This window comes from Arthroderma uncinatum (genome assembly GCF_011692745.1).
Source record: "Arthroderma uncinatum strain CBS 119779 chromosome Unknown scaffold5, whole genome shotgun sequence".
Taxonomy (NCBI): domain Eukaryota; kingdom Fungi; phylum Ascomycota; class Eurotiomycetes; order Onygenales; family Arthrodermataceae; genus Arthroderma; species Arthroderma uncinatum.
The window spans coordinates 115,058-135,635 of record NW_022983867.1 but is presented as its reverse complement, the minus strand read 5'-3'; the positions used below and the strand labels follow the sequence as shown (position 1 = coordinate 135,635).

Genomic DNA, 20,578 nt, shown 5'->3' with positions numbered 1-20,578 from the left:
AGCGCAAAAGTTGTTCAGCGCAAACTTGAAGCCGGTGGAACTGCGACTTTGCGGTGGATGTTGTGCGTGACGCTTAGATTACCAAATATACGCTATTTTGGTGGCAAGTGATGTCATATATCTGTATCAGCCTCGTATTCCACCTCCAACTACCGAAATGAGTCAAGAATAGTCATAATGCTGATGTTTTATTGCAGGAGAGCATCGTGAGTCAGGACGTCGGATAGTCAAAATGGCCTTACTGGTGGTTTACTGGTGGTTTACTGGCCTTTGACTAGCGGTTGAAGGTTAAGGGTTATGGGTTAAGGGTTGAAGTTGTGTAGGAAGGTGAATGGAGAGACCGGAACCTGCCTCCAGACGCCATGAGTGCTGTGGAAGCTATGGAAGCTATGGAAGCTATGAGAGACGTGTCTTGTAGGCACAGCTGGTGTCTGCATAGACGATATCATATCAGTTACGGGCGACACCATGTTACGCTGGCATGAGCGCTTCTGTCGACATCCTGATGTTGTTCAGGCCTATGACGCCGCCTACTGCAAATGCTGCAAGGCAATGCCGATGGCAGAGGTCGTCCCGAAGGCTTCGTCTCCCATTTTACTACCGCCACTGGGCAGCTCGTCTCGGATGAACCTCACCTGGCCTTCTGTCACCGAGTATAGCGGTGTCAGGCTTCCGCCTAAACGGAACAGGGAGACAGGTCAGCACAGCCTAGGACAGCAACACCAGAAACTCCCCCAAACTCCCTCTCCAAACGGATTTCGACTCTTGCGGCTGAGCCCTAGGCAGCATGATGCACCGATCCATGCCGAGTTTGAAATTAGGGAGATGGGATCTGGCCAGGGCGTGTATGATGCTATTACGTACTGCTGGGAATCCTGTGAAGGCTCGATGAGATATCCCGTGTATATCGGACCTTACTGGGACGTCATTTTGTTCCCCGTAACTGTCTCGAAGCACTCCGGTTCGTTCGACGTTATAGCGCTCAGCGGGTTTGGGTGGACGCTCTGTGCATTGATCTGGCCGACGCTGAAGACAAAAACCAACAGACTGCCTTGATGCGGAATATCTACTCCAGTGCATTAAATGTCATTACATATATCGACACTCCCTCCGAATCAGCCGGTCAGGCTCTCACTTGCATGGAAAAGTTAATACGGCCAAGGCTATCCACGCCTAACGAAATTATTATGGCTGATATCGAATCCAAAAAGGAATTACATGCTCTTTTCCGCCGACCATTCTTCTATAGGTTATGGATCATGTCGGAGATGCTGTTGGCCCAGACGCTATGGATAATATATGGGAAACGTTCCATCCTATGGCCAAGATGCGCACAAACTCTTCATGTCCTCATGGCGTTTGACCCTGCCTGGCTCAACAAGGCTAATTTGTGGTCTGAAGCAAATAACAATAATGTACTTCGGATGCTACTCCACAGTTCAATTTATAAATGCTCAGATCCCCGTGACAAGGTCTTCGGGCTACTCAGTTTACTGGACAAGAAGCATATCACCCCGGACTACAGACTCTCGGTCGAGGCCGTTTATACCGGAATTTCAGCATACCTTGTCAAGAACTGCTCTGCCTTTGATACCCTTAGTCTTGCTGGAATATACAAAAAGCGCCTCGATATGCCATCATGGGTGCCAGACTGGTCCCAGAAACTGACACTACGAGTTCCCGATGAAAATTACTTTACCTCTATGGGAGGCCTGGTTGGCAACACGGCCGCACGCGTTGTATTCGAAAATATATTCGATACGGACACTGAAGCAGAGATAGATGTCAATACGGGCGCTATGACAATTCCGGCTATCAAACTTTGCGGTATACCAGAAACGATCATGTCCTTACCCTCTTACCATAAAGTCCTGGTTAAGGATATGGGAGCCCGTGGGCTTTTTCGCATAGTTGTCCTAGAGCCGGCATATGAAATTGGAAATGATTCGTTATTCTTGTTGAATGGTTGGGAATACCCCGTCATCCTAAGACATCACCCGGGGCAGTTAAACTCGTATGAACTTGTGGCTACGTGTGCCATTTTCTTGGGACCCCCGTCGTCAGGTGAAGAATGGTTGGTGCCTTGGACTAACGCAAGAATGTTCCCTCATTCGGACACCACCAATATTATTACAGCATCGGGAATGTCTCAGAAAGAGAAGTGCGCGATACGAGAATTATATCATTCATTATCCACCATATCATCTACGTCACGTCCAGAATCGACCGACTCAATTCCATTCCAGGATATGAAACGACAGGTTCTGGAATATCTTCTCCTTTCCTCGACTCGTCTACGAGGAACTGAATCAAAACTCAAAATTGCCTGGGATAGATTAAAGCAGACCCATGGATATTTATTTCAAGACCAGAGGGCTGTCTACTCTCTACTTCTAAAGGCTCTTGGGATAGAAGGGGATAATGGTAATGTTATAGGGAGTGGTATCATGAGGATAGATAACCATGACGTTCAGACCCTCAAAAGGTACGGCCAGAGCGAATTTCCATCTGCCTATAGCTGGTCCTTGGGTCAATTCTGCTGGTCTTTTCTCGATGCGCATTTTCATAACCCTCTACCGTTGGAGAATCCTCCATTGCTGAACCCAACATACATTCGGATGTGTTGCCAGATACCGGACATCATGATATGGGCCAAAATCACAGAACAACTGTTCAAAGTTTTGGAGTATTCGCAAAATACCCCTAGAGAGGGCGGGATTTATCCACCAGGTGCAGACCTCTTCGCCAAATGGCGATCCAAATGGGATAACTTCCAAGCCGTGGAAATCCGATCCGACCAGCCATCTGGAGACCCTGATAAAGACCGTTTTTGGTCCTGGGCTGATTTTGATGAAACCTGGATACAGAGACAGAAGTTCTGGAATCAAGAAGTACCCAAACTGCTAGATCCGTCTACAAACAGTAACATGGCAACACGCTTAGGTCTAACAACCATGGGGTTACAGTTTGACGATCAGCAGGTAATAAACATTATTTAATGCCCTGATTGTGACGAAAGTGCTCGTGTATTTGGTATACAGTGTATAAGTTAGCTGTTGTATGGGAATCACAGCAAAGAAATGCAGTCATATCACATGATATGGCAAGGTAGCAACTGCTCATACAAAAAAAAAACATTCCCTCCGCAGCTACCTCCTACCATAACATGTATAACTTGCTACTTCCTGGCTGACATTCGAGGTATACAGAGCATGAACTGTCTCGCAGAAAACAACAAAACAACGGCCATGTGGGAAATGCTGTCGAGAGAAATCCAAAATGGAGGCCCCCAACGAGGAACTAATTGAGGTAAGCTCGAGAATCCAGTATTTATATGACGCCGGAGTCCCCTTCTTTACGAAAGCTGTTTTGCGAGAGATTCACGAGCAACTCAGGTGGGGCCTACGAGGAGGCCAGACAATATTAGTTAGGGGGCTTAACGGGGAGCTGGTTGAGTTCGAGGTTGAGGAGGGTATAACCCGAGAAGTAGGGAATACACAGAGTGCAGTCGAATACGTTACGTACGTTTATATCCTTTCCCCGGCGCTATTAGATCCTTAATCGGTAACCTGTCGAATAGTCGAAAGCCTCGCATTTACTACCAATCAGTGCAGCACTTTCAACGGTACCTAGGAACCGGTCGTTTAGCATACTGCAACCTCAAGATATACCATGACCTCGCTTTACGTGATAAGGAAACAAAAGAGTTTATACCAATGGGTCCAGTGAGTGATTATGGTGATGCCAAAAAGGCGTTCAGGCAGAGCTTGACTCGATGGGAGGTTAGCAAAACCTGCAAGGGATTGATCAAGCTCCTGAAAAAGATAGACTTCCCTCTGGACTTTGAAATTAACAAGATAGTCGCATTTGGATGTGGCTCAATTTCCGCAAGCGACGGGGATCCGAGTGATCCTTTGGCAGAAGTTCTAAGGGAAAGGTCGTCATTTCAACATGGACTAATCCGAACACTGCGAAGGATTATGAAGAAACTAGAAGGTTGCGAATATATTAGATGCTTCGCCCAGAACCCCGCATATTCCTCTGTTGATTCCATGGTACTCTCGGATTTCGAAATCAGTACAGTTGAGGATCCTGTAGGCTTCCTCATGGTCGACAGCAGGACCGTGGTGATTTCGTGCTGCCCAGACATTCCTGTTAGACAGATAATAACTGACATTGCTCGACCGGCTATGATTTTCTGGGATGCTAATGCAAGTGAGGATGCCCACTTGTGAGTCCTCCATCCATAACCCTTCAAAAAATCTAATACTAACAATATATAGGCCTGATCCCGCGTCTTCCCGCGTTCGAAATCTCCTTGGTAATTTTTATGATCGACACACGTTCCCTGCTGATAGAACGCACTTCCATGATTTGACCATGTATACGAGGAAGGGGGGCGGTATATCATCAGGCGAACTTGTCGAGGGATCAAGAAAATTGAAGCCGGAGCGGCGGAGCGACATCGCGCCATAGGGAGCTAAAACTATTCTAAACCACGTCTTGGAATTGTTAGTTATCCCTTAAAGTTGCTCGCGATTGGTTACATGAAGTGAGCCCTGTATTACTATTATTCCAACACCACCATGCATAAATACTCTATTACGTCAACTCACCTCCTATTCAGCTAACAGGCCATGTTCCCTAAAACATGAAAATAGTAACCTGTACCCTGCAGGAACAGAGCGTTGGGAGGCTTTTTAACTGGTCAGTGTATAACCATGGTTAACTAGGTATACCACAAAATGACTCTGCGAGTTGCCACCATTCTTGATAGACTGGCAATATGGAATGCCCTTTAAGATTATTATTACTCTCAAAATGGCCTGCCTATGTTCTAACTGATGCATTCTCCATGATGGATACTCCATGATGGGTATTTCTTTATATTTTGATAGGTTTCTACACTCTATTTGGAGCTCTTTTGACCGTCAATAATACCTTGTAGAGCTGCTATATCTTCCATGGAACGCCTTCGATCTCTATCCTTGGTCCACGGCCTAATGACTTGCTCTTCCGTGACCAAAGTTGAGTTTTTCTCTTTTTCTCCAAGTTTATAAGGACATCCTCCGTCGACTGCCACCACATCGTACTCCTATCCAAAATCATACACTCCTAACACCATCAATACCTATTACGCGGCCTCTTTAAAAACAGCTTGTCAAGAGTTTCATCTACATATACTAACTTCAGTCTGAAGCAGAAAGGTATGTCAACCCCTGTTAGTTTCGTAGCACAGAATATGCCATACGAGAGCCTCACGACGGAGTTATAAAACATCACTAAAATAAGCGCAGACAACACGATGTGCTGGTCCCACGGCACATTCTATATTAAATGTGGCCATCGTATCCGGGTCGAAAGAAAATTCTGTCACAAATTCCCATTCTGCAACCTCCTCATCGTCATGGATAAAAAGATCAAATGGCGTGGGCTCTGCCCTGCCTGCACCCGCCTCCCAACGCCTCCCCAAGAGTGAAGCCCGGGGGATCTTTGAGCCTCCATAAGCACTAGCGATCAACTGGGCCCGAGGCCACGATGGTGCCAGGGTTATCTATTGTGTGGGTATTTGTAGCCTATTACGGGCTATGCGTGGGTTTAGCAAGGCGTTCCGGGGAAACGTTCGTTGAGTTTTATATGTCTGTGTTTGTATGTCTGTATACTTCCAGCCGTGTTTGCTTAGTATCAGCTTCAACCCGACATCCACTAGATATTAGGAAGTTGATCCTATGTTTTTATATCTATTAAGCTCAAATGAACCCCTGTTGCCGCCACATCCACAATAATAGCGGAATTATAGCCATCCCTCGTACCCAGATCCCCGAGCATAAGAGAGAAGATACCCTGGTCCGTTTTATGCGCGCCTGTATCCATGCTCCGTACGGCCAGTTGATATACAGTTATAGCTAGTTAGGGCCAAGAGGGCGGAAACTACTCGAGGATCCCGCTGGTTATCCGGGTCTAAATTGGCGAGATCCAAGAGGCTCGACAACCCTGTCCAGAATGCTTACCCCGACTTGCTTCTTATACCTGGATGAGGCGCGACTCGAGCTTGCATCTCAGCTAGACCCACCCTATACGATAAATAGGGAGGAGATAAGAAGGGAGGGAGGGGGAGGAGAGGCAATCAACAGCTAAGTAACTGAGACTGCACCGCAAAGGCGTATAGAGATTGACCGTTAAGCCAGGCAGCTTTCCTCGGATTCCTAAAGCCAATCCCACACGCCCTGGCTTCCATCCAATGAATGTATACCCAGAAACTCAAGAACTCGCCTGCAGGGCCCTGTTCGTACACCTCACTCCAGCCTGTACGCCACGCTCAGCATTTCTATCAAACCAAAGCACGAATCAGCCGCATCAAGCCGGTAAGAAATACCGTGTAAACATGCTGAAGGGTGTTTGCCACGTCCTCGATATACCGGCTTCAGCTCTCAGTTCTCAATTAGGCTACGAGGCTGACTATGTTTTACCGGCTACCCCCCATACCTGAAACATATTTGATATATGAGTATGGTCGATACGTGGCTAAATGAAGAGCAGGATGAGCGGTTCAAATCCGTGGGGGTTTGGGTAGGCAGAACCAAATAATTAACCATTTCCTGATGTTATTGCTTACCAGCTAATCAAGGCTAATGATGTCTCGTATAATATCTCAAAATTGTCGCAGGGACAGGGGTGAAATTGACTCTCGCGGAAGCATGGCATTTTATGCACACAGCCAGCCCATTGCTAGCAGGAAGAAAGCACCGAGACTATGGCCCTCTCCTCTCTTGGCTGCTGCGAGCCTTTCCATTTATACCATCTGGTCCTTCGCTACCGTCTTCTACTTTCGGTAGTTGCCATTAGCTCCCGTGCATGGTTCTTACGATGGTAGATTCTACGAAGTACCCGGTCATGCATTCAAGATAGAGCATAACTAAGGATGCAAGTACGGAGTATACTGCGACCCAGAAACCTTCTCACTTATATATTACTTTACCCGTCAGCAAGGAGCGTCTACTATTTCCACTGGGCTCTTTAATACCATCCTTTGACCACAATCGGCGCTCTATACAGGCTCAATTCTGTCATAGCCTCTTCGTCTAGACTCCCACCTTTCACATCGATCCACAATGCTAGAAGACGATGCCCCTACAGCAAAGGGAGCTGCTGGAGGTGTACAGGCACAGAAACGGAAGGCCTTACAAACATCGTACTCGCCTGAATCTTCTCGCCTACGGTTAGCCTGTGACAGGTGCCATGCGCACAAGCTACGGTGTCTCCGGTCAGAGAGCACAGAAGCCGGCGGTAAATGTGATCGCTGTCGTCGTGCGGCTGTTCAATGTATCTATAGCCCCCCCAATCGCCTAGGCCGACCAGCACGATCAGGAACAGGACAAAAATCTGCTACCCCGTCCGCCGCCGTGTCCAACAAAGAGGCAAGGAATAGCCCGCGAAGCAGCCCTCGTAATACCAACGTGTGGCCATCCCCCAAATCCCCGCAACCTCCCAGCTCGGTCTTGTATAATGATATATCCACACATGGACCCAACATGGATATCCTAGCAGAGGATTCGGGGACCTTTGAAGATCTTCATTTGAGCGGGTCCCAATTGAAGCTTGATATGATGCCCCTTTTTAATAGCAAAAACCCGACATTTGAAGATTCCAGTATCGACTTCAACGGACAAGTTTTTTCTCCGGAAAGTGTGGTCCAGGACAAACCCATATCGTTTGCGGGTGGTTCCAACGCACATACTTCAGGGGACATTGCAATGGCCGAGGAAAACGCAGACGACTGTGTTCGAAGGCTCACTGATCTAGGACTTGCACAATATAATCAACTTCGACAGCTTAAAAGGATGAGAAGCTGTACCAGCAGGGATAAGCAGAGCCTACTCACTCTATTGCGCAGTTACCCCATCCATGAGATAATGGAGACCGCACGACAACTCACAGAGCTGGCTGATCAGTTTATACAAACGCCAGCTCCCGGAGATGATATCTTAGGCTCCTCTTCTCCAGATTCAGCTGGCGAGCCGGTCCCGGACTTAGAATCACCCTTTTTAAGTGACCCTATGGCGATACACGATTTCTCAGACCTTTTGTCCCAGCCCTTCTTGGATATGCTAGCTACTCCGAAGAGTATTCTGAGCTCTAGTGGTAGTAATAGTCAGCATTCGCCTGGTACGACCGGTAGTGGGCCTCAGATAGATACCTCGACGATGCTGCACACCATTTCGTGTTATCTTCGCCTAGCTCGGCTTTTCGTCCTATTCTTCACCGATCTTCACGACTTCTTACTCTTCCCCAACCTTACTGACCCAATACTCAACGATAAGTCCCGGCTGTTCCCGGGACTAAAGCTCGGCTCCTTCCAGCCTTACGTGGGGATGGAACTAGAAATTTCGATTGTAGTTCAAGTTAGCGAGCACATACTGAACCGCCTATGCAACTCACTAGGGTTACCGCAAGGCCAACAGTCAGCTCAAAATAAGCTTGGATCCGAAATTATCACGCCGGCCATGATTCAGGCCGTGCAGACACAGGAGAGACTCGAGGCTCAGGATGAAAGGGGCGATACGTTCACACGACTCCCATTAGTGATAAAAAATGTCAAGAAGATGGTTAAAATGAGATCAGCCCTATAGTTAGATTGTTGTGAGTAGTTATAGATGGTTTACCTTCCCTCACCCCCTTTTGATAGTCGGATCATACACGTAATCGCATACATTAAAGTTATACAAAACATGCATAATGCCGAAAATGTGAGCTATAGATGATCATAAATCGTCATATAATTGCCAAGTCGATGTTCTCTCCCCGAGGAACTCCGCGGGCGTCGCCCCTGCTCGTGCGACCCCTGATGCATCTACCAAGATCTCGGTATATGTCGGGTAGGCAAGCCAGAATGCATATATTACTGCCTAGGCCAAGCAAGCGAGTCAAGATGCATCAGTCTAGGCCTGAGTCGAGGAATCGAGTGAGGGTGCAGATGTAGAGGACCAGGGTATCGTGTTCTATCAATGCACCCAAGAGGGCCCTCCACGTTGCAGCTTAACCAGGATAAGCCTCCATAGTCATAACCCGTATAAGAGGTTCGGGCTATCTAGTACCGACAGAGTAGCCATTCATAACACAGTCCAAGAAGGGTTCACGCAGTTGCTTAAACTTTCTTGGGTCTTTAGAAGGCTGTTTGAATCCGCCGAATATTGGCATTTCCTGGGGCTATGTCTGATTCCCTGTAAATAATACGCCGAGTATCAACTTTATAGGGGAATATGCCACGTTTGCTGAAATACGCCGAATATGGACATTCTGAGGTTGCATATGAGCTTCGTATTATTTCTTTGTGGCTGTTGAGCGTAGAAGTAAAGCACCAGATGCATTCCGGATGGGGATTTTGAGTAAGTTATCCTGCCCAGAAAGCGCCGGGCAAGTGTTTCGCCAGAATCGGGAGAGATATTAAGTGGGTGAGGGTAGAGAACCGACTTCGAGCAAATGTATGGTATATAGATCGAAAAACCCACGTACTGTCGAGAGACATCTCATGATACCTCACAGCTATACTCATCTATTATACGACCTCACTCTCACTATATATCATTGCATCGTCGATCAGACCCTTAAAAGAGAAGAGCAAAGAAGATGTCTCCTGCGGTAGCCAGTAGCACGACGGCGTCATCTCCCTTGAAGCCAATGCAACGAACTGGAGCACTCGACCAATACGAAAGAGAGGATGTAACACCCATCATTGGGACTGAATTTCCAAAAGCCAAGTTGACAGATTGGATCAAGGCACCAAACGCTGACGAGCTGCTCCGTGACCTAGCGATCCTCAGTATGTGAATACCTTTGGACTTGACCTAAGGAGATCGTAGCTAACTGTTTCGCGCCACCATATAGTCTCTGAGCGTGGAGTTGTCTTTTTCCGCGCGCAGGATGGTCTAAGTAACACCGATCAAAAAGAATTGATGCAGCGCCTGGGCGAATTGACAGGGAAGCCCCCGACGAGCCGCCTGTCGATCCATCCCATCTTCGAACAAGGAGACAACGACCCTGAAATCAACACTATCAGCGCCGCGCAGGACAACAAGCTGCGTTCAATCGACTACTCCGTCTCTATTCCAAAGAAACAGAGCTCTGCTCACTGGCACTCTGATGTTGCCTTTGAGCCAGTGCCGGCAGAGTACACTACTCTGAGGCTGACCGAAGTTCCGAAGACGGGAGGAGGTGAGACGCCACATTTTTAATAATAATAAAAGAGAATAAGCTTGGGTATAAAAGAGAAAACAAGCATGGGCTGTCGCTAACTTTCCTCTCTAGACACCCTTTGGGCATCAGGATACGAGCTGTATGACCGCATTAGCAAACCCTACCAGCGCTTCCTTGAAACCCTGACCGCCACCTGCGCACAGCCTGGCTACAACAAGGTCGCTGCTACGGGCAAGTTCAAGCTCTTCGACGGCCAGCGCGGGGCGCCAGAGAACGTTGGATCAAACTTCTCCTCGATCCACCCCGTTGTACGCACAAACCCAGTAACGGGATGGAAGAGCATCTACTCTGCAGGATTCCACGTGCAGAAGATCAACGGCGTGACTGAAAGCGAAAGCAAGGCCCTGCTTGACTGGTTTTTGAGGCTGATTAACGAGAATAACGATCTCCAGGTCCGTTTCAAGTGGAGGAATGCAAATGACATGGGTGAGTAGATTGATATCCCGTTTGTTTGGCTTTCGTATATCCCGCTGACCTGCCGTGTTTGTACAGCTATCTGGGACAACCGTTGCGTGTTCCACACTGCAACCTTCGATCTCGAGGGTAGAGAGGACAGGTATGGCGTTCGTGCTGTTGGTGTAGGGGAGAAACCATACTTTGATGCAAACAGCAAATCTCGGAGGGAAGCGTTGGGAGAGCCCGTCGAGGCCCTCTAAGATGGAAACGGCGGTGGCACAAGAATCGATACTGGCTTTGTCTTCTTGTCTCGCGCTTTTCTCGTGCATCTTCTGCCGTTTCCCGATAACAAGAGGCCATAGGGCCTTGCTGACGATCCCCCACATTATCACACGACCAATATTCACCCATGATTTGAGTTTTGAGCAAAACTGCAGAAATTATATGTCAACGGAGGCTACTCTAAGTTAGTTTCGTCTCAACACGAAGAATATATCACAGTGCCGTTTTTGTACATTCTTATAGCCTATTAGGTTATCCATGACCATAACCAGACATTGCATGGAACCCCTGACATTAGCACAGTCCAGGTATCAGTTAATGATATTTGGCGTCTAGACAGCGGTCGATTCAGGCATTCCACCCTCGAGGCAGCAAAAACCATGCAAACGATCTCGTAAAGCCAAGTACGTAAGTCGACAGCCTCTGCCAAGGGTATATCCCAGGGTCGAACGAGCATCATCGATCCGATTCCGCCTCGTCAGCATCAAACTTGTCTTGGAGACAAAGAGATAGAGCTATGACCTTGCTACTGCTAGCCGGAACGTTCGATAGCTCAGATATCGGCGTCGTTGCCGCGCACCCTCTTTTTTGCTGACCCATGTCTGCATCGGAGCAGGGTCAGACCCGTAAAAAGTAAGCCCAACGTGTCCCCAGCTCCGCACTGCATAAAGTTCGTGTGGCACCCGTCCAAATAAGTAGTTCCTCGGACCCAGGGGTGGTAAATACTTCCTCGGAGACAGACGATGACTGGCTGCCATAGAGTCGACTAGGCAAGGAAATGTTTTATTGGCGAAGGATTCTGACAATGGTTAGCGATATGCAGCTACCATCCTTGCGAGCCTTTTAACAAGCATACAACAGTGAGTGCATTTGGACGAGGTTGATATCTCGATGGATATTGCATCCCACGAACTGTGATGAACTGGTGGACCACATACTTCGATAATGGAGCATCTTATCTCCGCTCCGGATTAGATAAGCTCTCAACTGCCTCTTTACTGCCTCTTTCTCTCTCTCTCTCTCTCTCGCTCTCTCATAACCTTGGAAGATGGACGATGCTCCAGGACGACGTCCGAGCCAAGTTATGATATTGGCCGCCACCGAGGCCGAGTACGCCTTGAGGTACCATCAGGACGGCGCATGAGACGGCGCATGAGACCTTGCCATGGACTATCGAGGACAACAAAGCTAGACAAGACGAGGAGCAAGCAACAGACGGAGAGAGAGAGCGAATGAAGGGCGGAAGACGCGATGTCGCAATTTATCAAGGCCTGCGGAAAGTGGTGAAGGCCCTCTGCACGTGCGGCAGGCGCTTCACGCGTGTGGTCCCGGCGACGCGCTTGGCAGGATGACGCCAAGGCCCGCCCACGTCCTTCCGCCCGCTTGGCACATGGCTTGGCTCCGCGCTCTTGGCGGCCAAGACCTTACTCCCGGCACGTGTTGATACTATACTTAGGCCCGGGGCGGACTCCCTGGACGCTTTTTATGCCTTTTCCATGCCTTTTCTCAGGCTTTTCCTTGGGCTTGTTGCCCTGGACATCCTAGGCCCAGGATGGCGGTTAGCGAGGCAGCCCATGCTACCCCCGTATTACATATAAAGTATATACGGGAGCCCATATATATCAATCTACGGGCTATCCTGGTCCTCGCACGTATCTGAACATCTCAAGGAAGGAGACCTCTCAACACCGCAGCCATGGTTCTTCACCAGTTTGACTACGTCTTCGCCATCGGCATCATCTTCGCCTTCCTCGATGCCTGGAATATCGGTGCCAACGATGTCGCCAACTCGTTTGCGACCTCCGTCTCGTCACGGTCCCTGACCATGATGCAGGCCATGATGATCGCTACCGTCATGGAATTTGGTGGTGCCGTTCTCGTTGGGTACGTTTTTATATACTTGATAACTACGGCTATTGATCTAACGGCTGTGAAGATCCCGCGTGTCAGATACCATCCGAAATGGTATCATCTCGACCTCCAAGTTCAAGGATCAGCCGGCCGTTCTCATGTTGGGAATGATGTGTGCTCTGGTTGGATCTTCTACCTGGCTGACCGTTGCGACCAAGTTTGGTATGCCGGTCTCAACTACGTAAGTCATAGCACGACGGGCTGAACTGCATGCATATATTAACGGCTTGGATGCAGTCACTCCATCGTCGGTGCTATCATCGGTGTCGGCATCGCGACTCTGGGCACAGATGGCATCCAGTGGGCTTACAACGATGGAAAGGGTGTTGCTGGCATCGTCAGCGCCTGGTTCATTGCACCTGCCATCGCCGGTGGATTCGCCATCGTTGTCTTCCTCATCACCAAGTATGGTGTGCTCGAGCGTAAACGCCCGCTACGTGCTGGTTTCATGATGGTCCCTCTTTACTTTGCCGTCACCTCTGGTATCCTGACCATGGTCATCGTTTTCAAAGGAGGTTAGTCCTCATTCTTCTATCGTCATTCTATGACCCTAAACTAACGCATATATCAGCACCAAGCTTGAAACTCGACAAACTTAGCACTGGACAGGTCCTCGGTGCCATCTTTGGTGTTGCTGGTGGTGTCGTGCTCCTATACGGAATCTTCTTCCTGCCGTTCCTATACCGAAAACTCCAGCTCGAGGACTGGCAGCTCAAGTGGTGGGAAATCATCTACGGTCCTCTCCTATGGAAACGTGGACCCGTCCCACCTCGTCCAGAGGGCGCCTTGGTCGTCCAAGATTACTACAAGGGCCACAAGACCAAGGAGGAACTCACCACTGGTGGTGTCACTGGCGACGTTGAGCACGCAGTTCCTCAGGATGAGAAACAAAACTCAGAGGATGGCATCAAGCGCGGTTCCAGCGAGGTGTCCCCCAACGATAAGGCCGGTGAACAGTCTCTCGAGGTTCATGAGCAGGCCGCCCTTGGACCATGGTACACACCTCGCAACCTATTCCTCAAGGCCAAGTACTACTTCCTCCGTGGTGTTGACCGTGATGTCGTTTCCGAACAGCACGACTCGCCAGCTACCAACTTCCTCACCGGAGACCTGGACAAGATGCACGCTGAAGTCAAGCATTACGATAACAAGACCGAGCATCTTTATTCTTTCCTCCAGGTCTTGACTGCTGCCACTGCTTCGTTCGCTCACGGATCCAATGATGTCTCCAATGCCATCGGCCCCCTGACCACCATCTACTTGGTCTGGGATACCAACACCATCGCCAAAAAGGCCGGTGTCCCAATTTGGATTCTCGTCTTTGGAGGTGCCGCCATCTGTAAGTCACTCAACCGTCTATCTTCCTCCTTCTGCTTCTTACAACTTACTAACAACACGCACTACAGCCATCGGTCTCTGGACATACGGGTATAACATGATGCGTCAGCTCGGTAACAGACTCACCCTCCACTCTCCTAGTCGTGGTTTCTCCATGGAGCTCGGCGCCGCCATCACCGTCATTCTCGCAAGTCAGCTTGGTCTGCCCATCTCCACTACCCAGTGCATCACCGGTGCCACTGTTGGTGTTGGATTCTGCTCCGGCACCTGGAGGGCTGTCAACTGGCGTATGATTGCTTGGATTTACCTTGGCTGGTTCGTCACCATGCCTATTGCTGGTATTGTCTCTGGCTGTCTTATGGCTATCATCATCAATGCCCCCCAATGGTCTGGCATGGCTGCATAGACCATTTTTCATGATAGTTACCTCCGGGTAGCTCCCAACCCATCTCCCTACGTCATGTTAATTGTATACTGCCATTCATTTATATAACCCCTTATCCACTAGTTAATTACTCCGCTTCACTTATGTGAACATGTCTACATCTACCCTTCTTCGTCATCTCAGAATATTCGAAGACTAGCCTCTGTATATACGTTTCAAGTCAAGGATCTAGAGAATCACATTCCCGCCTCACATTTACCACAAGAGCCGCCCCCACCTCTAAACATGAGCCTCATATCTCAGAAAAGTGGTCCTTCATAAAGACCCTAAGTTGAGCCAGACCATCCTCCAAATCCTTAGTCTCACATACATATCCGATCCTCACAAATCCCTTGAACTCGGGCCCGAAACAATGCCCTCCAGGCACAAACATCACTCCAACCTTGGTATGAAGATGTTTACATAACTTCACGTCATCAACGGGGGCACCGTTTTTCGAAAACCGCACAAACGCCGTCGTACCTGCCTTGGGCTTGTACCAATCACACACCGACGAGAATTCATCCACGAACGCAGCAAGGATGTCAAGGTTATGCTTTGCCAACTTCATGTTTCGTTCAAGTAACCTTGGCGTGCATTTTTCGCTAAGTGCAAACGAGGCAACTTTATCGTCTAGCTGGCTGACGGATATGGTAGTGTAGTCACGAGCGTGGAGGCATTTTTCAATTATCTCTTTGCTCGCGACAATCCAGCCAACTCTGATTCCGGCGAGAGCATAGGCCTTTGAAGTTGATCCTGTCACGATTGCTCGTTCGTATCCTAGAGAGTAGACAGATGGGGGTCTGTCGTCTAGGGAATGAAAGAGCGGTCGATAGACCTCGTCACAGAACACGTATATGTTCTTTTCCTTGGTAATGTTGATAATCTCTTTCAGGTCCTTTTCAGGAATAGTTCTCCCAGTAGGGTTTTGAGGGTTGCTATAGTAGTGATTAGACAATTGGCACTGGACGAGTAAAAAAAAAGAGTAAGGTAATGACACGAACTTGAGAATGATGAACTTGGTGTTTTCCCTGATAAGACCTCTCAGTTCATTAACATTCAACTCCCACTCATCTTCTATCCGGGTCTTCCACGGGGTGACTTCCGCTCCCAACGACTCTGGTACAGAGTATAGCTGTTGATACGTTGGATAGTGGCAGATGACATGATCTCCCGAGTGAACCAAGGTATACAAAACGAGGAAGTTGGCGTTAATCGCGCCGGGAGTGATCAACACGTTCTCTGGTGATGGACCATTGGAATCTTCAGAATACATCCGTGCTATGTTCGAGCGTAGCTCCTCAGTGCCTCGGATAGCGCCATATCCAAGTTTAGTAGATGTGTTGAATAGGTTTTCTGGCTTGCTGCCTCCCGCGAGCGCGCATAAATCATCTAGCGAGATGGAGGCCGAGCAGGTCTCTGCAATGTTGTATTTGGCTGTTGTCTCATGCTCATCCATCCACTGGTGTGTATGTCAGCATACATGTTCTCAGCTGATATCAAAGGTAACCAACCGTACCTGCTCCACGGAAAAAGGTTGAACGACGACCATGGTTACTCTTAATATGTTTCTGCTTAGAATCTATGATTCCGTAGATCCTAGATTCCGTGTATCCCACAGAGGAGTAAACTGTATCCTTATGTACGTACATATTTCGCGGGGTATATGGAGGGAAGAACGTCATCTGACAACACCATTTGACCAAATGAGGCAAAACCTGATATCTGCTACCTGCCTCCTTATGTCAGCGTCCCGAAAGCCTGGAAGGATGCTTGTACCGGAGTAGCTTAATTCCATCGACTCTAGACTATGCATTTACATATTTATCGACGAGAATTAAACATCATTGGCGGTTTCAGACGACGATGACGCTATCAGTGCGTCGCAGAAGCGAGTGAACTCCGAAAGTCGCCCAACTTGTCTCTTCCAGCCCGAGTCACTCCTTAAAGGTTCTTCGGAGCATGGAACGACGCAAGCATGGAGTACTCTGTATATAGAATACGTGTATGAGAAACCTGCTGACACGAAGACGATTCCTATGGTGTAGAGTAGCACCAGTGACAGGTCGACATTTTTATATCTCTTTGCTTTTTCTTCCTCCCCTGCACTAAGGAGAACGAACCCCCTCCCCTGCAATAGTGCCCCTTATTATTGGCTTTGCAGATCATATGTAATTGTGAAAACGACCATTGGATTTGCTACCTCGTTTTCTGGTGACAAAACCTGTGGAACACATCACTGAAAGAGCCAGCCCCCTTGACCATGTTTCAGCTGCTTCTATTGGCAGCTACAGCTTTTTGCCATGCGTAAGTAGGTACAAATGAAACCAGCACAGGTGGTCGAAGCAAGATAAGAATGTTTGCTGGCTTGTTTTAACTGCGGTTATCCTTGTATCCGCAAAAATTTGACTTACACTTCAGCCAACTGGTGTTAGACCGGGTGTTTTGACTCGGGTAGCCCTCTGTTCGCGTGGAAATGGGGAGACAAGTAGGTCTTTGTTCGCATTTTAGGCTGTACCTAGTGGCGACCTCTTTGATTGCCCTGTGGAGATGAATATCTTTTGGCTGTCATCGAATTTCTTCACTTGACAAACTTGGATAAAAAAAGTGCTTCCTCTCTCTTTTTGATGGGCATTGGGGTCTGCCTATCATGACCACTCTTTCAGCTGGCTGTTTCAGGCCCCAGCTTGTCAAGAACAAGACCATACTGTCAATCGCGGTACTGTTCAGCTTGATTTTGGGTTACTTGTTTTATTTTTATGATGACTATACTCCTGTTGCTCCGCCTCCCAGGAAAGCTGTCACAGACATTTCCCAAGCCATGGTTGTTCCCAAGACAAAATGGGACAGGGTTGGCTGGGTGAAGAAGCTGGAACCAAAGTGAGTATTTCTTTTCCTGTGAGCTTCTCGGAGTATCTCTGGCTAATGCGTAGATCAGTTGGGTCCCTTTTATTTATTCTGTTGATAATGACTTGAGATATACCCTTCGCACACCAAAGAATGTTGGGCGTGAAGCAATGGTGTATCTAACCTTCATTATTGACTACTATGACTCGCTTCCAGACATAGTAGCATTCACACACTCTGCAAACAGACAGTGGCATAATGATGTCAAGGGCCTCAAGACGGTCACTGTCCTGTCGCAACTGCAGATTGACGCTGTCAAGAGAAAGGGATATGTGAACCTGCGGTGTCTATGGGAGCCAGGATGTCCAACTTCACTCAATCCTCTCAACCCAACAGAGATAGATATCCAGAGGCAGGATGAGCGGGCCAAGATGCCTGAGATATACATGCAACTTTTCAACGTCACGAGGAACGAGGTCCCAGAACATATCGGGGGAGTCTGCTGCGCACAGTTCGCAGTGACTCGGGAACGAATCCGGGCCCGATCTCGGGAAGACTATATTCGGATGCGGAACTGGGCGCTGGAATATGATTTGACGAGCTTCAGTATCGGCTGGGTGTTTGAGCAGCTCTGGCACATCATCTTCATGGAGGAAGCAATCCAGTAAGAACCCCAGATTCCCCAATTTAGCGCTAGAGGTTTAGTCTAACGGTATACCTGCAGCTGTCCTTCCGAGACGCAATGCCGGTGTGAACTTTATGGAATATGCACTCTATAACTGAATTTTCAGGTAACAGGGGCAAAGAAATACGCGTCACAGATGATGGGAGTCTTCGAGTGGCGGGAAATTGAGCAGGAACGCATGGGGGAAAGGAATACGAGGCGACACCGGCCTCAACCGTCGATATCGAAGGTGCAAATTGAGGTGAAGAGCCAGGAGAGTTTCGGCTGGCTGCTGGCTGGCATCCATGACCACCATGTGATGTGCCTGAAGGGAAGGTTATCCAGGGGCGCTGATTCGATAAATTACTTGATAGCCCGGAGTTAGTGGCGTTGTACAGCATTTTTGGTTATTGGCGTAGGATAGCGAGCGATGGAAGAGGAGCATAGAATAGAATTGAATCATTCTTCACATAACAAACGACTAAGTAGATATCTCTATATCTAGATGTCTTTAATGTCTTTACTATCTTGATGTCTGTCTATGTCTGGTCGCTCTGGGGAAGTTCGGTCACGTGTTTTAGTCATCATCTTACTAAGCAAAGTGGGTGATTTGCAGTGTTTGCCCGCACTAGTCCCGAAGCGACCAAGGCAGAAGCCCGCTGCGTTCAACGCTTCACCTTCCCGCCATCAAACCCTCCAGGAAACAACAACAACGACACACTGCGGCCTGTCCTGTTCTCTGTCTCTGGTGCTGGCCCTTCTGGCATCATCTGCCTGTGCTGCTGCTGATACTGCTCTCTACCTTGCTCGCCTTTGCGCGTCGGCTGTTGCTACACCTCTGTGAACGATCTCTCACTACTTAGTCAGTTGGCTAGGTCGAGGTGGCACAAAGATGAAGCTCACTTTTAGGGTATGTTATATGGCTCCTTGGATTGCATTGCAACTAGATATAGGTAAGATAATATGCTAACGTGTCTCTTATAACTACAGGATTTGAAGCAGCAAAAGTTTGTGATAGAAGCTGAGCCCTCTGAGACGGTCAGTTCCCCGCCATATTGCTTCTGGGGTACTTTTTCGATGGCGTTACTAACCCCCACCATAGATCGGACAGGTGAAGGAGAAGATAGCTCAGGAGAAAGGCTGGGATGCGGCACAGCAGAAACTAATATATTCAGGCCAGTAGCCATTTTTGCCGATTTCGCTGGTTTTATTTTTTTTTGGGTCAACTCGATTTTGGGCTCTGAGCTAACCCCGTATACATACAGGCAAAATTCTACAAGATGCCAACACTATTGAATCATACAACATCGAGGAGAAGGGGTTCATAGTGTGCATGGTGTCAAAGGTATATTCTTCAACTTATCTCTCCGGTTTTGTTTTAGTTGCTAACTCATAATCTAGCCAAAACCTGCACCCTCTGCCTCAGGCTCAGCGGCGTCCTCATCCTCTCAGACACCTGCCGCTCCACCATCTGCTCCAATCCCCGCTACGCCTTCAGCTCCAGCTCGGGCAAATGTTACCGCCTCAGAGACTCCGGCCACTCCCTCGCCTGCTGGCGGTGCTGCCTCAGGTGCGACCTTCAATGACCCCTCCGCCCTTCTTATGGGAAACCAGGGACAGGAAGCGATCACTCAGATGGAGGCCATGGGTTTCCCAAGAAGCGACATCGACCGTGCCATGAGAGCTGCTTTCTTCAACCCCGATCGTGCCATTGAATATCTTCTAAACGTACGTCTTGTGCTACAACCTCACTCTGCGTGGGCCGATTACTAATTTTTCTCAGGGTATCCCCGAAGAATCCGAGCGTGAACCCCCAAGCGCGCCACCAGCAGGGTCTTCCCAAGCTCCTCCTGTAGCTGCCGGTGGTTCAGGTGGTGCGACCGACTCTCAGGTCCAAGAATCTCTAAATCTTTTTGAACAAGCCGCTGCACAGGCTGGTGGAGGCGGCGCTGGCCGTGGTCGTGGTGCCGGTGCGGGAGAAGGTGCTGGCAGCTTAGGCAATTTGGAATTCTTGCGAAACAACCCCCATTTCCAACAGCTACGTCAGCTCGTCCAGCAGCAGCCACAGATGCTTGAACCTATCCTTCAGCAGGTCGGCGCCGGAAACCCTCAACTCGCCCAATTGATTGGCCAAAACCAAGAGCAGTTCCTACAGTTGCTTAGCGAAGATATCGATGACGAAACACAGATTCCCCCAGGGGCTCAATCCATCAGCGTAACGGAGGAGGAGAGAGATGCAATTGAGAGAGTAAGATACATCCACCTATACCCATTTTGTTCGGGCGTATATTGACTCGTTTCCTTTTAGCTTTGCCGATTAGGCTTCCCCCGCGACTCTGTCATCCAGGCCTACTTCGCATGTGACAAGAACGAAGAGCTTGCGGCCAACTTCCTATTTGACCAGCCCGACGAAGGTGAAGACCAGCAATAGTTTTTAAGGAGTCTGCACCTTTGTTTCTTGA

General features: G+C 48.7%; 6 protein-coding genes across 6 annotated transcripts; 5 read left to right on the top strand and 1 right to left on the bottom strand.

Moving 5' to 3' along the window:
• Positions 1-468: 468 nt before the first annotated feature.
• On the top strand, positions 469-4,476 carry GIQ15_06420 (uncharacterized protein; the record flags this gene model as incomplete). Its single annotated transcript, XM_033553837.1, has 6 exons — positions 469-845; positions 980-2,981; positions 3,328-3,521; positions 3,581-3,725; positions 4,026-4,231; positions 4,284-4,476. The coding sequence occupies 6 exons, from the start codon at positions 469-471 to the stop codon at positions 4,474-4,476; spliced, it is 3,117 nt and encodes a 1,038-aa protein (XP_033403352.1).
• A 2,636-nt stretch (positions 4,477-7,112) lies between these two features.
• On the top strand, positions 7,113-8,630 carry GIQ15_06419 (uncharacterized protein; the record flags this gene model as incomplete). The annotated part of the gene is made up of 1 exon (XM_033553836.1): positions 7,113-8,630. One exon carries the CDS (start codon positions 7,113-7,115, stop codon positions 8,628-8,630), a length of 1,518 nt encoding a protein of 505 aa, XP_033403351.1.
• Positions 8,631-9,678: 1,048 nt separating this feature from the next.
• On the top strand, positions 9,679-10,910 carry GIQ15_06418 (alpha-ketoglutarate-dependent taurine dioxygenase; the record flags this gene model as incomplete). The annotated part of the gene is made up of 4 exons (XM_033553835.1): positions 9,679-9,820; positions 9,886-10,212; positions 10,306-10,680; positions 10,747-10,910. The coding sequence occupies 4 exons, from the start codon at positions 9,679-9,681 to the stop codon at positions 10,908-10,910; spliced, it is 1,008 nt and encodes a 335-aa protein (XP_033403350.1).
• A 1,718-nt stretch (positions 10,911-12,628) lies between these two features.
• GIQ15_06417 (phosphate-repressible phosphate permease) lies at positions 12,629-14,587 on the top strand (the record flags this gene model as incomplete). Its single annotated transcript, XM_033553834.1, has 5 exons — positions 12,629-12,816; positions 12,869-13,024; positions 13,081-13,358; positions 13,415-14,182; positions 14,250-14,587. The coding sequence occupies 5 exons, from the start codon at positions 12,629-12,631 to the stop codon at positions 14,585-14,587; spliced, it is 1,728 nt and encodes a 575-aa protein (XP_033403349.1).
• Positions 14,588-14,858: 271 nt separating this feature from the next.
• On the bottom strand, positions 14,859-16,157 carry GIQ15_06416 (aspartate aminotransferase; the record flags this gene model as incomplete). Its single annotated transcript, XM_033553833.1, has 3 exons — positions 14,859-15,543; positions 15,610-16,067; positions 16,125-16,157. The coding sequence occupies 3 exons, from the start codon at positions 16,155-16,157 to the stop codon at positions 14,859-14,861; spliced, it is 1,176 nt and encodes a 391-aa protein (XP_033403348.1).
• A 1,269-nt stretch (positions 16,158-17,426) lies between these two features.
• GIQ15_06415 (UV excision repair protein) lies at positions 17,427-20,547 on the top strand (the record flags this gene model as incomplete). Its single annotated transcript, XM_033553832.1, has 9 exons — positions 17,427-17,485; positions 17,544-18,116; positions 18,158-18,200; positions 18,244-18,496; positions 18,733-18,864; positions 19,382-19,461; positions 19,518-19,844; positions 19,900-20,364; positions 20,425-20,547. The coding sequence occupies 9 exons, from the start codon at positions 17,427-17,429 to the stop codon at positions 20,545-20,547; spliced, it is 2,055 nt and encodes a 684-aa protein (XP_033403347.1).
• Positions 20,548-20,578: the final 31 nt, after the last annotated feature.